The sequence below is a fragment of the Sylvia atricapilla genome, chromosome 6 (genome assembly GCF_009819655.1).
Source record: "Sylvia atricapilla isolate bSylAtr1 chromosome 6, bSylAtr1.pri, whole genome shotgun sequence".
In the NCBI taxonomy this organism is placed as follows: domain Eukaryota; kingdom Metazoa; phylum Chordata; class Aves; order Passeriformes; family Sylviidae; genus Sylvia; species Sylvia atricapilla.
Window position 1 is genome coordinate 23,519,530 of NC_089145.1, and position 16,647 is coordinate 23,536,176.

At 42.7% G+C, this 16,647-nt stretch overlaps 1 protein-coding gene across 5 annotated transcripts in view; it reads right to left on the reverse strand.

Annotated features, from left to right (window-relative positions):
- Positions 1-930: 930 nt before the first annotated feature.
- The window catches only part of NR1H3 (nuclear receptor subfamily 1 group H member 3), a 30,879-nt gene continuing 15,162 nt past the window's right edge, over positions 931-16,647 (reverse strand). For 4 of the 5 annotated variants that reach the window (XM_066321124.1, XM_066321120.1, XM_066321121.1 and 1 more), the window contains 8 exons: positions 13,796-14,039; positions 10,720-10,986; positions 6,775-6,983; positions 6,358-6,537; positions 5,846-5,945; positions 4,194-4,307; positions 3,277-3,371; positions 931-2,876 (listed from right to left, as the gene is read on the reverse strand). In XM_066321124.1, coding sequence (XP_066177221.1) covers positions 2,730-2,876; positions 3,277-3,371; positions 4,194-4,307; positions 5,846-5,945; positions 6,358-6,537; positions 6,775-6,983; positions 10,720-10,986; positions 13,796-13,913 — 1,230 coding nt within the window. In that variant the 5' untranslated portion in view covers positions 13,914-14,039 and the 3' untranslated portion in view covers positions 931-2,729. The remainder of the gene's footprint in view (positions 2,877-3,276; positions 3,372-4,193; positions 4,308-5,845; positions 5,946-6,357; positions 6,538-6,774; positions 6,984-10,719; positions 10,987-13,795; positions 14,040-16,647) is intronic. The other variant, XM_066321125.1, reaches the window with a different exon arrangement.

A 16,647-nucleotide genomic window follows, 5' to 3' on the forward strand; every position in this document is an offset into this window, starting at 1 on the left:
GGTTGTACCTGGAAAATCCCTCAAATTCACATGCAGTTTTTCTCTTCAAATTAAGGAGATGCAGCCCATAGAATATAAAGCTGGAAGTTAAACTGCAGCTCTTCTGCTGACAGCAGGGCCCAGCCACTCTTGAATCCACCCAGCACTGATGAGCTCTTGAGCTTTGCTCATTACTCCCTCTCTCAGACCCTGCTCCAGTCTCCTGTAAGCCTACTCCTGTTCCTTTTTTCTCTGGTTCAGTAGATTCCAATTCAAATTTTATACTCCAGCGTAACACGGAGGCTTCAGCAGAACAGCCTGTGGTGTGGAACCTTGCTAAACTGACCATTGCTTTCCCTTCACACTGGGGCAGGGGATCATCAAGCACTTAGGAAGCAGCTAATGCTGGACAGCTCTCTGCTTTCCCCCATCCTGCTGCTCCCTTTGAGGTAATGCACATGTTCAGCTCCTCCTGCTGTTTTCTAATGTGTTCATAGCCAAATGAGCATCATATCAGGGGTCAGGTAGGGCCCTACTGAAATCCACCTGACAGCCGGGGCACACTGAACTCCTCTTTCAATTTTGGTAAGCCACAAAATGCAGAAAAAGGAGTAGAGCACATGCAATAAAAGGGTTACATTCTGAATGCAGCTGTACAAACCAAAGTGAGGTGTGTATGCATAATGCCTGGTCCTTGTGATACACACTTAATCCACTTCACCTGTTTGCCAGCTCTGGCACACAGCAAGGCGCAAACCGAGCTATGAATCTCATACTAAAGGCCAAAAGAAACTGCCTGGGCCTGGGGTTGCACTGCTGTTTCTTTCCCACCACTTCTTGCTTCTCCCCAACACATATATTCATCATTTCTTATCAGCTTTGAGGTTGTTACAGCAAGAACTTACTCCACCCTCCTCCAGTCTCATGACAGCACATCAGAGAATGTCAAAATCCTGTATTAGGCTTTATTCTTTTATATAAACATTAACATTTCTCAAACAGATTAGTTAAAAATACAGATTTAAACAAGAATTTTTGCAATTGCAATGAGTTATAAAAAACAACAGATTATTTTACAGATTGTTACAAGTGCTTTACAAAGGTGCAGAGTGAAGGCCAGTGGCAGGGGACCAACCTCAAGTGCAAAATGGACACGATACCCTCACCGCGGGCATAGCGCTCAGATACACAGCCAAAAAAACAACAAACAAACCAAAAAACAGACAGACAAAAAACCCCGAGCCATGTGAACCTATGCTCTTGGGATGCTCACCGGGCAAGCAAACACAGACCCCTATGACAGAGAAGACTCATGAGACCAAGCTACCAGAATACTTAAGATTACATCTCTGAGATCAGCCATAAGATGTTTTTTCTTGGAAAATAAGGAACATATTTTATAACAGTGTATTTCTCTTCAGTCAGACAAAATATTGCTGTAAATCCTAGAATACTTATGGATGCGGATACTTAAAATTTGGGCCATAAATCCAGTATGGATCTCACAGTGCCCAAAGTGAAGGAAGGATACAAGACCCAAGTGTCCTTCTGAAGCAGTTGGCACTCCTCATACAGGAGGGACCTCCATATCCCATGATCATCACTGAAACCTTGAGCAAGTACCTTGGAAAGACTTTGGCAAAAGGAAGACGATGCAAATGGATTTGATTACACCAAATATTCCTGCAGCCTGTGATCTGAGAGTTGTACAGCCCGCAGCTTATACAATGCCCACATATTTCACTAAATACAGTGTGTCCTCTCTCCTTGGCCGATACATCTTCATACCCACCTGAGAACACATACTTCATGCTCCAGATTCTTGAAAGTTTTTGAGATCCTTCCACCACACCCACTTTACTAGGTACCAGGCCTACCCACCTATCTTTCTTCTATTCCACCTCTAAAGATAAAATCTATGCCCTGATTTGTTTTGAACTAAAGTGGTCCAGCTGTTAGCAAATCAAAGGTAAACTGAGCCGTCTGAGAACCACCATGAGATAAAACCATGATGCATTACATTAAAAAAAAGTCCACTACTTTATGCCTGACATCTTTTTTTGATACACAATGTTCCCTACCCAGAGGACCTCCTTGTTAGACAAAGGGCACTACACATTACAGGAATCCTTTTTCCAAAGGAGGGCCAGAATAAAGGGCAGCTCTAGAGATGAAGTCTCATAATGAAGAAATAAAAGCTACTTCTCTTGGAATCATTGTAAAGGGCAGCACATTCAAGATATTTTATTTATAGGAAACCCAGTGAAACCCCTAGAACATCCACACTGACTTCCCTGAGCTCCTCAGATCCAGGTACACTGGGGACCCTGCAGAAGCCTTTTGAGCTGGGTTACTCTCAACAGAGAGCTTTTGGCAAGTTCCTGCAAATTCACTTTTATAATCAGCGAGAAGAGGATCAATGGGCAAACCCTCAGCATATGCTTAAAGAAGAGAAAGACTCTGAAGAAAAAGGAGTTGAGGGACAGGGGGAAAGGTCTTCATTTCTACCGTTTTCGAATGTTTTATGTTATTCCTTTGGGGTATGGGCACTACATCGAAACCAACCCCTCCATCGGATCTACCCCAGCTGCCTCCTGCATCGTCTCATAACAACACTGAAACCCCAGGCTCATCACTCCCTGCATGCCCAGCCCAGGGTTCAGCGCTTTGGAGAGGGGAGGCTGGCTTCTCGTTAGCAAAGGCTGGGAGATGGCATTATGTCAGCATGTCAGCGCCCTGGGAGCATGCAGTCACTCATGCACATCCCAGATTTCTGAGAGCAGGGGCGGGAGTTTCTTGTCCTGCAGCCGAAGGGCAAACACCTGTTCAGAGTGGACACTGCTCAGTGTCCGAAGACTGACCAGCTTCATTAACATCCGTGGAAACATCAAGCGGTCCTGCAGGGGCAAATAAACAGCTGTTAGTAAATTCACCTAAAACTTCGTTTAAAAAAAAAAATACCACAACTGATGATATATTGTAATCACAAACCTTACTGCCTCTAGACCCAGCATTCTCCAGGAGGATGCAGTGTGAAAGAACACAAGTAGTACATCATGTCCCAAAACTCCAGACTTTCCATGCTGGCTAAACTATGGAACATGATACAGGACAGCAGATTGTGACAGCTCACAAACCCTGCATTTACAGCTGCTATCAAAGAGCCCAGAAGGGACAAGCATGACACTACAGGCAGCAAGAGACCTATTACAGACAGTACTGCAGGAACTCTGCCTGCATAAACACAAAATCTGCTTGTATCATCAGTGGAGATGTTCCTTCTGGTCAGGCACTTACATTTGGTCTGTTGATGCAAATGTAAGAATGAAGCGCTTCCACATAGGTGTGCTGCAGCCTTTCCACCAGGGACTGATCCTGCACATTCGGTCGGTCTGCCAAAAAGCAGGTTAGAAGTAAGCAGATTAGACGTAAACAGATTGCCACGGGCAGCTTCACTGGATTTAACATCTCTGTCTAGCCCCACTTCCTCCTACAGTGTCTTCCCAAAACTTCACCTCACATTCACCCAGCACAGCTGGGAAATATATCCATGACGTTGTGGCAGCTGTGTCAGTTGCCTGTAAAGGTTCTTTCTCAGTGATGTCTACTGCATGTGGGGAGTCCAATCTGACTCCTGCAGAGGTGGGAGGTTAGAGAGACCGAACACATTTACACAGTGCTGTTCGGTCTCGTGTTCCTGTCCCAGAAGAAATGTGAAGCCGCCTATTTCAGAGCAAATGGCAAAGTCTCGCCAGTAGCTGAGCCAGTTAGAAAACAGGAACAAAGGAAAACAGTCATTAATCAGGTCACAAAATAGAAGAGTAGAGGTGGCTTCTTGGCAAAGCCTTGTCCTGGCCCGCAGTGATACTTGTCCAGACTATGTTTGCTTGCCCACTAGATGTCACTCGTGCTGTGGGACCTGCATCACACCAGAGAGGTGCCAAGGACATTAAAGGGACAACAAAATAGCAATTCCTAAATGAAGAAGATAAACACTGGCTGTTTTTTAATGCACTCATTTCGAGCAGTGAGGAATTAAATTTCCCCTGGAAGTGGCACTAGAAAATTCAGAATATAATGAACAATATGCTCCCTTTATCACTAGACCCTATACACACTTTATTAATCTTTTTCTGTTTGTAACACCCCTTGACTCTACTTTTTTTGCTCTCTGACTCGCTGCTGCAGCTATTCAGATCATCCTGGCTTTTTACCTGCAGAGAAAATGTTGATGGCAATTAAAAGTGCATATTCAGCATCATTAAGCTGTAGCTCATTCATTCCCTTTGAGAACTCAAAGATAGGGTTAATGAACTCAAACTGCAGACCTGCAACAAACAAGAGAACAAGGTGAGACAGTAGCAATTGTCTCTGCTCTCTCCCCCTCCCTTTAATGGAAAAGGCTGCTGGAAATCCACTGCTATACATCAGAGAGTGGAGAGGAGAGGCAGGGAAAACCCCTTACATTATGCCCTAATGCATCCTCCCTTTACATCCACTACTGAATGTAAGCCCCAAACAACAGTGGCTAAGGAGTCAGGTTCTAACGATAAAATGACACTGTTTCTGGGTTTTCTAAAAGCATTAAATGCCCCACAGCACATTACTGGGCAACAGCTAAAGGAATACATCAACTAACAGATAAGTCCATCAAAACATCAGAAGGTCACAAGCACAACATTTACACTGTCCACTCTCAGAGCATCACCTCCTTCACACCCAGTAGCCTTCATGCTTTCGAAGAAAGCCTTCATTCCACAATTCAGGTTCATGTGAAGTATGTATGAGCTCAAAATTTGTGGTTCCTAGAACTCTGAAATAGGCCATTTCCTTCAGCTCAAAGAACTGGGAGACCTGAGGCAGAGCCTGATCTAGGCTTCTAATCACCTCACTTGATAAATTCAGTCAGACAGAAATGCACTGATATTTATTGCTATAACAGAGACCACTGTCAAATCAGGTCTCTTTATGCTATGTAATCATACTGAAAACTTCAGGCCTTTCCTCCAAAATCGCATCCAAGTTTCTAATTTCCTGCATTACAAATCCATCAGAGAAGGAGGAACAAAATGGAGGGAATCTTTCTGGATCCCTGGTTTTTTGCCTTTTTAGTAACCTGAAGAAAAGGCTACCAGGAAAAGTGTCATAAAGAAAAGTTGTATATAAAAGTGATCTCAAGTATAAATGGCTAAATAGCTACTCAAGGAATAAAATTAAAAAAAAAAAATCAGCTGAAGCACAGCTAAGGGCTTGTTTTTAGAAATGCTGAAGATACACGATTTTTGTTACTTCATCTGAAGTTACAGATACTCATAGTGCCTGGAAAAATATACTTCAGAAATCACAACACCATGGGCTACCATATATTAGGATGATAAAATGTCAAAAGCAGTCTCTGGAAATCCTCAGTGCACAGTACAGACTTCGTATCAACTGAAACGCTTTCACAGTAGTGTCATCACTCCAAGCATCCATCCAGATTAGCAAGTGTACACTTGCAAAGGACAGAAGACTGGTTTGGATTGGTATGATCTGATACCAGCTCCATCACCACGCCAATCTCTATAAGCAAGGAATTTCACACCAACTGCTAGTCCTAAGTGAACACTTGCAGCAATATTTTCATGCTGTAAGTGTCCAGATTTTCCCAAGCAAACTGACACCTAGAAAAAGACATGAACTGAGCTGATACCATACGTTAAAAGAAAAAAAAAAACAAAACGGCTTGTGGGGCTATGTGGAGCTATTGGCTTGATCCTGTTCTAAACCTCTCACCACAAACTACTTCCAGCTGCCCACATTAAAAAGGAAAGTATCTAAGAACACAAAACACTGGGGAGGAAGAAACACCCGTCTAATGCACCACCTGCTTTAGCGAAGTCATCCCGATTGTAGCTCAGGTCCTTAAGAAACGTGATGCTCTCAATCTCTGGATTGTAGCGCCGAGATGTCTCCAACAACATCACCTGAAGACAAAAGATATACTCAATTTTAAAGCAGAAAGAAATGTTACATGAATAATTTGCTGACTGTTGAAGCATCTTTGAAAACAAACAAACAAACAAAAACCTCTCCGGTTTCACTCAAAGTGCTTAAAAATTCCAAGATAAAGCCTGCTGCCATCCTTTGTGGTGTCTGCTTCTGGGAAACAGGAAATTCCTGCTTACCACTACCAAAGCACTTGCCTTATTCTCTTCCTGTATAACCAGCACTGCAGTAGGCATCTTGCCAATATAACCTCACACTGCAGTAATGGTCCCACAGCTGAGGTCCTTCAGTCTCCCATCCTCAAAAAAGGGATGGAACTAATTCTCTAGGTGGGTCACTCCAAATTCATAGTCTCTGCTACTATGTACTGGGGTGGAGTCGAACCCTCACCTCTATGGTAGATGTCTTCAGTAAAGCAATCTGATCTTCCCTGGTGAGCTCCAGGAAGCCAGGTAATTGCTTGGCAAAGTCCACAATCTCTTGCACAGAGATAATTGCAAGTTCTGTGAAGTGAGCAAAACGCTGCTGCCTTGCTTCACGGTTATTTGGATCAGGAATCTGGGGCCATGGCTGCAGGAATGGGAAGAGACAACATATATTTGTGAAAGATAGAGCCAAAGATGAAAGACAAGATGAAGAGAACAAGGAAAGAAAATGACAACTTCAGAACATAATCCTTTGCTATTTTTCACAGAGCTTTAGCCCACAGATACCTAAAGTAATTCTGTTCTCCCAAATATTTCACCTAAAATGCAACTCCCCAAACTTCACTTTTGCTTATTCTGGGTATGCTGGTAGGGTTTTTACCGTCACTTTGAGCCTGTCTGTAAAGGAGCGCTGGTTGCACTGCTGCTGTGCGGCCACGAGCTTTTTTATCATGCTCAGCTGCTCCGGCGTCAGTTTGTGGGAAGGGCTTGGCGGATTTGGAGGGTTTGGACGCACCACAACTGTCCGAGCCTGATCGTCTTCCTGCTTCTTCAGCTTCTTCAGTCGGATCTGTTCTTCAGACAGAACATCTAAAGCAGGAATAAGCTCATGATCAATCACAGGAACACAATGGAAACTGCACTGAACACGGGGTAATGTGCTGTGGACGGAGAGGCACAGATCACAGCTGCCTGTACCAGGCACAGCAGAGTGTACACAACGTAGCCAACAGCGGTACTTGTTTCTCCCTCTATTTCCTACTTTAGGTTGTTTGTTGCCTTTCTTCTAATCACACTGTCATGTGAAGTGTTCACAAAAGGCAAAAGCTCCCTCACTATACCCTGCAGATGTCAGAAAAAAAACAGTGAGTCTCCCCATAAAGCAATTCCCTAAAATGCCATGTTACAACAGCTGCTCCCTTCATAGGCCATGGTGTGTCCACCATATTTTATATTATCTTTCTGTTATGTCTTTTTTTCAATATTGTTAATTTAACAGCTTGTATCATTTCACCCTCTTCAAAGGTCAGACTCAGTCCTGGGTGGAGTTTGACTATGAAAGGATGGTTTGCTATACAGGCCATCTGCAGCACTCTAGAGCAGTAATATACCCCAAGATGAATAATGGAAGAGTAACTGCATAAATGTACTGAGAACCAACTGCATGTCCTTCAGGAATAGGGTTACAAGTCTCCTTCAGTTAAGTCAAAGGGGAGATGCTATTTGGATGTAACACTGTAAGGAACAGAACAACTCAAAGGCATCTGCTCTACAGAGAGCTGATGGGGTCCCTCTGTCAGAGGAAAGGGAAGCACAACTTTTCTCATAGGCTTGCCAAGCAGTGAAGAGGGGTTTAAACTAAAGCTACCTAGGGACAGGAACCTCAATCCATCCCTTCTCCTCTCCCAATCCAGTTTGATGCCAGAGACAACAAGAGATGCCCAGAGCATGGAGAGAGTATGCAGGTCAGCAGGAGAGTACCTGAAGAGCAGCACAATTGAATTCCTGCCACTCCATCAAGTAAGTCGGGTTCATTGGGAGCCCAACTTAAATGTCTCTATGCAAATGCACATGGCATAGGGAATAAATAAGAAGAGTTAGAGATATGCACACACCTGCAGGGCTGTAATCATACTAGCATCACAGAGAGAGGGTGCACAGCAAGTTCGCTGGCTTGGACTTCAGGAGAGCAGACTCTGGCCTCTTCAGGGATCTACTCAGTAGAGTACTATCAGAAAAAGTGCTGGAGGGAAGAAGGGCCCAAGAAAGCTCGTTAATATTCAAGGATTGCCTCCTCCAAGCTCAAGAGTGATGCATCCTTGTCTCTAAATTGGAATAGCATGGATTTGGCAGACAGATCAGTTGGAGGATAAAAGATTGGTTGGATGGTCACACTCAAAGAGTTGTGGCCCATGGCTCAATGTCCAGGTGGAGGCCAGTAAGGAGTGGCATTCCCCAGGGGTTGTATTGAGACTGACATTGTTGAATACCTTTGTCACTGACATGGACAGTGGCACTGGGCACACCCTCAGCAAGGCTGCTGACAGCACCAGACTGTGGGCTGTGATTGACACTCTGGAGGGAAGGGAAGCAGATAAGGAACTGATTGGGAAAAAAAACAAAAAAAAAAAAAAAAAAAAAAAAAAAAAAAAAAAAAAACCCAAAAAAAACTCTGTATTTTCAAGAACAAAGATAAATAAACAAAGCTTGACTTTACAAACAAGACTTTAAAAGTGCTAAAATATTCTTTGGCCATTTATTTTTATGCACAGATAACACAGAAAATAAAGGAGGCTGTAATGAGGTGGAGGTTAGTCTCTCTTGCCATGCCCACAGTGAGAGCACAAGAAGAAATGGCCTTAAACTGAGGGGAGATTCAGATTAGGTATTAAAGAAAATTTTCCTTGTTAGGGCATGCATTGGAACAAGTTGCCTGGGGAGCTGATGGAGTCACCATCCCTGGAAGTGTTTAGAGGGCACCTGGATCTGTGCTCAGTGATACGGTTTAGTGGTTTAAGGGTTACAGTGGTACTGCTGAGTGACATTTGGACTTGATGATCTTAAAAGATTTCTTCCAACCTTGATGATTCTATAGCTGCTACACAGAAAAGCAGGCCTTAAAACCAAACAAGTATATAACTGCATTTCTTAACAGAATCACATTAAACAAAGACAAGAACTGCAGAGCTACTGTAAGACAGCATTCTTGGGATTGGAATGATAGAAAAAGAACATAACACAGTCAAGCTGAGAATAACATTTATCCCTGACTTCCAACAGGGAGGATGTGTGAACAGGTACATGCACCATACACAAAATTTACAATTCCAACAGCAAAGGCATTCAATACAATTACCAAAATAAGGAGGATCTGTAATATTAGAGAATGCTACTTACAGTGTCAGTTTAAGTACAGAAGTAATTGATCCAAGTGAGTACAGTCCCTCATCTTGGGACTCAGAAGCACAAAAAAATTTTTACCTGGTAACAGGTTACTTGGCTATTAATGAATCTTGAAAACTGCCTATTTGCAGACTCCTACACCATGCTAAATTCAAAGCAACCTAACTTACTTGGTTTGTCAGGAAGGAATTATTTAACCTCATGGTTCACACTGGCTTAAGAACAATAAACTGGCCATGAATAACTTCAGTCTGGGAATTAGAAGAATGTTTCCAGCAATTACTAGGGGGGAAGTTCTGGAATGACTTTCCAAGTGAAACAGCTGGAAGAAAAAGTCCTCAGTTTCTGTCAAAACTAACAAATTTGCAGTGGGGATTACAGTTCAAGAAGAATTGCCAAGTTTTTGATAATAACACCAAGATTCCTTTTGACCTAATTTTCCTGAGCTGTCTTCAATACAAAACAATGATTAAATGCAGAAACATACTGAGGCTCTCTACCTGCAACAAAAGAGAAGTAAAGTGAACAAGTGGTCTTACTGAATTGCTTTTCAATGACATCTGTTTTGTAGCTCCTGGGAATGAGGCAATGGGGTAAAGACAGCATATGTAATGCTGATACAAACTAGTAAGATAAAGATACCAATGTGCTGTGTTTTATGCTGAAAAACTGAACAGTGTGCCTCCTAGCTCATTGGGGCTTAATTTTTGCAAAATTACATTATCTTTCTGAAATAGCTGCTGTTCCTAGCTGTTCTAGGTGCTGGATGTCAGAAAAGAAGACCTCACACAGATCTAATATTAATTGAGCATTCATTCAGTGAGTCTTGACGAGCACAGGGATGAAACCTGGATACCTTGGCCAAGGAGGGCTGTTCCGGATATGCAAGCAGAAATACTGGTGAAAATTCAGAAACAGCAGCCTTATGGCTCGCGTGAGAAAAATAACAGAGATCACTAAAGGAAGCAATGAGATCAGCTCATGCACAAACACAGCTGCAGTACTATGGTGCTGCCCTTGACCTCTTTTGCAAGCTCACAGTAGGAAGCAAAGAAAAGTGCCTGTTGTTCAAGGAGCATGGCGACCCATCTCACAGTCCTGGTCACAAGCCTGACATTACTGGCACACTTTACGGCACCCTAATAAACACGTGAGTCTTTCTTCTGCTGGTATATTCCATGAGTTCTTACAAGGAATAAAACAGGGCTGAGGTTGTCAGCCCACCAATGGTTTTCCACTAACAGCCTCAGCTCTGCACATGATCCCTGCTGAGCTCTCAAGTGACTTCCCACGCACATTCCAACATCCAGCCTGCACGGCTTCCACATCTCCCCTCCCCAGGCACTCGCACTGCCCCGCACCTTACAGCCCCCAGAGCCCTCCCGTCCCATCCCAGCCCCCAGAGCCCGGTGCCTGCACTCACACTGCTCCCGCATGCCGGCCTCCTGGCACTTGCGCAGCCGGCACTCCTGGCACTTGCGGCGCATGTACATGTCCATCTCGCACTTGCCGCCGTTCTTGCAGACGTACTGCGCGCCCTTGATGACACTGCGGCGGAAGAAGCCCTTGCAGCCTTCACAGCTCAGCACGTTGTAGTGGAAGCCAGAGGCCTTGTCCCCACACACACTGCACACTTCGTTTCCCAGCATCTTAGGGGCTGGGCCCTTCTTCCGCTTCAAGGGGGGATTTTCTACCAAAACAAACAGTATCGAAGAAAAAAAAAAAAAAGAAAAGAAAAGAAAAGCTCGCAGACATGAAAGAAGCATGGTGTTTGCAGCTGACTGTCCCATACCTGACAACCAACATCCTCACTCAAACCCAATATCTCCCAAGCACATGGATGAAAAGATTAAGTCTCCCTTTTCACACACACCCCTTCTGGGAAGCAAGTCTTCTGCAACAAACTTACTGATTACTTGATAATCCACAAGGTTTCCCCTCAACTGTATAAACAAATACAGCTTCACACTTGTTCCGCTCCAGAACAGAGTGAAAGAGCCAAAATATGCTCAGGCCAAGTGTTCTTCTGCACTTTCCAATTACAGTTAAGTTACCAATGTGAGAAAGATCTACGAAAGAGTTGAGTTGAAATCCAAGATTCTGCAGAAAGTAAATTTCTTCAGAACTCACCTCCAGTTCTCTGCCATATGCACACACATATAAGAATAAGGAAAAATGTTTCCTCAATTCAATAGTGACAGAAAACCAGTGCTGAAACTGTGACCCTACAAAAACCAGACTGAGCAGACAATCCCTGTAACTGGAACACTTGGGGAAACTGTCAAGACAGAAGATAGCAGCTTGTGGAGTTAGCTGCAATAAGCAGACAAGAAGTACACTTCAGAAGCTCTATGACCCTTTGGAATCCTGAAGCCAAAATTTCCTCTTCAAGACAAGAGCTCCCCACTCCTAAAACTGAAACACTCTCATAGTGACAGTTTGTTTACTAAAGCTTGTTTTTCTATCTCAAACACGAGGCCTTCACTACTGCTTCATATTTCAGATAGTCTTGTTCAGCAGCTCCCAATTCTTCTTATATCATTCTGACAGATTTTAATTTTATCAGTGGCTCTGCATTCTGAAAACATCTTTGGTCTGCTCCAACACATCTTACCTTAAACACTGTAGTCAAATGCTTGCTGATATTTTATGTGCATTCCCTCCCTATTAGCCCTCTCTTTTTTCCATCCACTTAATTCTAGCTATGTTCATATCTGATATTCTACACAGCTACTAGTGCAGGTATTTTTCTGTATGTCAGATATTACAGATTCTTCTATGGCAGCAGTTATAAAGATTATAACCAGCATGTCTTGATAAATCTCCAGATTATGTTTGGATATGCCTAGAAAGCCTTTACACTTGGGTTAATGCTTAGTTTGAAGAACAAGGCTACTGCATTTCTTGACCAGTGTCAGGGTTACAGTTGCATGTCTCATTTCGGTACTTACTATTCCAATACTTGTATCCTTACTTCTGTTTTACATTTACTATTCTGCTCAAGTTCCTGGAATGCTAACCAGTTAAAGGTGAATCTCAGATATTATTATTTGTGTTCCTCAATACAGGTTTTCAGCCATAAGTACCTTGGTGTTGATTTTCAATCCCACTGACTTTATAGAGGCCTGGATATCACTCATTTTGGACTGCACTTCTCATTGCAGATTGGACAGCAAGAAAACGTCATTAGAAAGGTTAAATTTCTGACATTCACCACTCTTGTCCAACTGTATTTCTCTTCACACAATATACTACCAAGTAAAAATTATGCAATGCCTACAGTTATTTCAGATCACTTAGTATAAACATATGTAATGACAGACGAACTGGTGCAACAACTTTGCTGAAGCCTCAAGTGCTGTTCATATGCTTCTGAGGAGCAGCAGAGTAACCCAATGACTTCCACAGATAAATCTGTCCATCTTTTGGATTTCTTAGCTGTCTTTATGACATTATATAAACTTATTACCTTTTCTATGAGTGCTTTATTGAGACAGATAGGCTTATTCTTTGCTCTATGCAAATTATTTTTCCATCTCAGAACATGAAGCATTTTAGTTACATAAATGATTATTGTTACTTTCTGTAGTCAAAGAAAACACAGAAACAATGTAAGATGCATAAACAAAGCATGAATGATGCCCCTTCTGAACCTTTAGCTCTCATTAGGGTCCTCCTTCCTTGGTAGATACCCTATTTAATAAATCCTTTCCACATTTTGTGTCTTTTTTCCTTACATTTTCACAAGGAAACAATCAATTCCTTTCTTTTCAAGTCCTCAAACCCATTATAAGGACTTTTATTGGGTAATCTCATATCACCTTTTAACTACTTTGTTTCTACACTACTGATGAGTCCTCATTCAACACTCAGATGATGTCTTCATTTTATATTAAGATTGCCCATTGCCTCACTGCTGAGCAAATACATTAATTTGTCATATTTCCATTAAGATGATGACCCTATGCACTTATGCTTTCCTTTTTTTCCTGTTACCAAGATGTTACACTGTCTTCTTAAAGAGTTTGAAAGTGTAGGACTGTGGCCATAAGCAGCAGCTTTAACTACAGAATCTCAGTTCTATGTCTGATACTCTTCATCCTCAGTTAACGTAAGAAATACGTGGAGAAACTCCTACTGTCTTCCCACTGTATGAATCTGCAAAATCCTGTAATTTCTTTGCACCACCTACCCTTGTTGGATTGTCACCTGTAGTAAGGCTTTATTGTTCAGCAGCTCTTGCTAAGGCTAAAAAAATTAATTTATCTTACTGCCATGAACTTACTGAAGGTCAAACAAGCAAAATATTCAATGTGTTTATCACTTAAATAAATCCAGTCTTCAGCTATCAATAACTGACTCTCTTCTTAGACATCATTTCTGAGTGCCTCAAGCACAGTAGAACTTGTCCTAAAATTTTGCCAAGTATCAGTTCTGCTTGCAGCTGAAAGAATGGATAGCCTTTACCTTGCACGGATTTGATAAGAATTTTTGCATACCTGCATGCTCAGGGGGGTTCTCTGAGCCAGGGAAGAGCGGAAGCCCTTCCTCCTCCATCTCAAATACACTTGCCACCCTCTTCCCATGATCCTGTGTGCTGAGTTGAGTGGGACCCATGGAGGCCACACAGGCAGGGCTTGCTACAATCTCATCGCTGCAGCATTGTTTCTGCCAAGCAAAGGGCCACAGGCAGCTACCTTCAAAGTCCTTAGTTTCTCTCTCCTACTGAAAGTCAGGAAGTACCTGTGGAAAAAACAAACAGATGCAAAAGAGGCAATAGTTCAACTATTGAGACTATTAACTTCCAAAACCTCTTACAAGCTGTATCACAAACAAGCTTCAAGATTTCGTTTCCATAATTAGCTTTGCTTTATCAATGTTTATGCTCTTGAAACATAATATTTTAACAAACTGTGGTAAAAGGTACAAGACCAGCATATCCAGGTGCAAAACTATTCTTTCATTGCCAACACATTTATCAAAGCAAGACAAGTCTTCATTACTGCTAAAGCTACTAGTATACTTCAAGCCTCATCTCTCCAAGTGTGTAAGAGGGAAACTCCTGGCATTATAGCCAGTGGCCTTCGTTACAGCTTCCAGTAACAAAAAGCTCAGTGCTGCCAGCTGCCCTGAATTTTGGTGTGTGTATTGCAGAGCATATAGAAAATTGGAAAAGAAACTTTTCATACAATTATTTAGCCGACTACAACATCAAATTTCCCTCTATCAGTAGCCAAAGACTGTGATAAAGGTTGATGATTCATCAAAGATAAGGATGACAAATCCTTCCCCTTACATAGACTAGGAAATTGAAAGCCAGCAATCCTCCCTATGGGAAATGGCCATGATGCCATTCTCAGGAAATGGATTCACCATCAACCTTCTGAGGACACCCTTTTTTGGAAGCATGTTCATTACACAGTCCTGACTCCATTACAGAACCTGAAACTGGGAAGCAAATCCAGCCACTTTTTCCAAAAAGCCCCACTTGCACAAAAAAGGACCCTACTCGTTTGATTGCACAGATTCAGTGAAACTGATGCAAATTGCTAATGTAAACACCCTAAGCTGATTGATGTCAGTTGATCTTAACTCAGTGATTTACCAATGCAAGCTAAAGAGATTAACTGATTTAAAAAGCAACTGCGTGAAAGGCCTGTACCAGTTTGAGTGATTGAGTTCAGGACTGGAAGCCTATCAGTTCCTGAAAGACAGGAGGTGACAGAAAGCTCTGAAGCAGCCCAGATACAAGAGCATCAGGCAAGCAGGGGCATGCCTCACACACTGTAGTGCTGACCATGAAGAGGCAGAAAACCACTGCACCAGGCTCCTTCTTTCCTCCTGGATATTTGGACCAAACCACACAACTTTTCTCAGAATGTCAAAAACAAAGATTAAAGTAATGCTTCCACAAACGAGCCCCCTCACAGAACTCTGAAACAAGCATCAAGTATAAAAGCAAATCACACTGTCAAGCCTGCTGAGCTCCTGTCATCTCCAATTACACTGTGGATGCAGGTGTTAAAATCCACAGGGCACATTGATTCATGTGACATTTGTAAACACAGCCTCAGACTGCATCAGGAACTCAGAGCTCCCTTCCCTGAGGGAGCTGGAGAAACAGACTGTCCAGGATAAAAGCAGTGACAGTAAATACAAAACTTAAACTTGCAGACAGAAAGAAGTCCTACTATGGGAGAGTACAACCTAACCGATGTGATTTCCAACCAGTCTGAAGAAACTCACAGTCCCCAAAGGAACAATGTGGCTACCACAATCAACTTTTTTCAAAAAAAAAGTGTCCCCAGATAATCTTGCAGAATCTGAAAACCTTGTGGAAGCAGCGTAGAGCATCAGATGGAGATGGGAACTTTACTGTAATAAATCCAAACCCAACTTGTATTCCTAGTCCTATGTAAGCTCCTCACCAATGCTGACAAATGTCTCTGGACATGTTTGGGCATGAAACAAGAAAGCTAAGAGTAAGCCTCCGCATCTCCACATTCCTTTAAACCACGCAAAAGACTCAGTCAAAGATTAATTATTGTGCAGAATGAATCACCAGCACTACTGCAGCAATTTTTCAAAGGAAGGGTTTGATCACTCATCTGAGGGACTGAGTGACGGTGCTCAGGCGCAGCTGAGTGACCCATTCTTAGTGCACCCCAGCCCCAAATGAAACTTATTCCAGAAAACAAAAGAGAAGGGTACAATCTGATGGGATTTCAAAACTGTGTGATCTGCACAACGACTGACATTGCAAGAGTGAAACTTGCTGTCAGCAAGACATCTGGAGCCCAAGGAGGAGCGTCTGAGAGACTGCAAACTACCAAGAGGGAGGGCAATATAAATCCACACGCACGTCCAGGACACAGCAACAGAGAAGCCACTATCTGTGCTGCAGAACTACCCAGTGTGTTCCTGCTTCATGCACCAGCCTCCAACCCTCCCAAAACAGAATGGGCCAGACAGAAAAGGTTACTTGTCTTCTCTGCCCCCAAGACAGAGCATTTTTTCTTATGTAGGTGCAATAACAGTTGCAGGTTGGGGAAAACTGACCTGACCACAAACAGCAGCACTTTGGTGCTACGTAAAGAAGCCTACTGAGCATTTTCTTCACATGCACACAAGTGAGAGCCTGTATGATGAGGCCTGTGGCTTGGTTTTCACAGAAATGCACAAGGATTGTTTTCACATGAGCAAAAATATTGCAGAGTTTTGTACTAATAATCATGTTATTGGAGTTTCACACCTTACAGTCTGCACCGCCACTTCAACAAAAATGCAGAAAGGCGATGCAAGCCATAACTGCAAGGGGGAATACTGTCTTCTTGACACAGTCTGCTGTGCT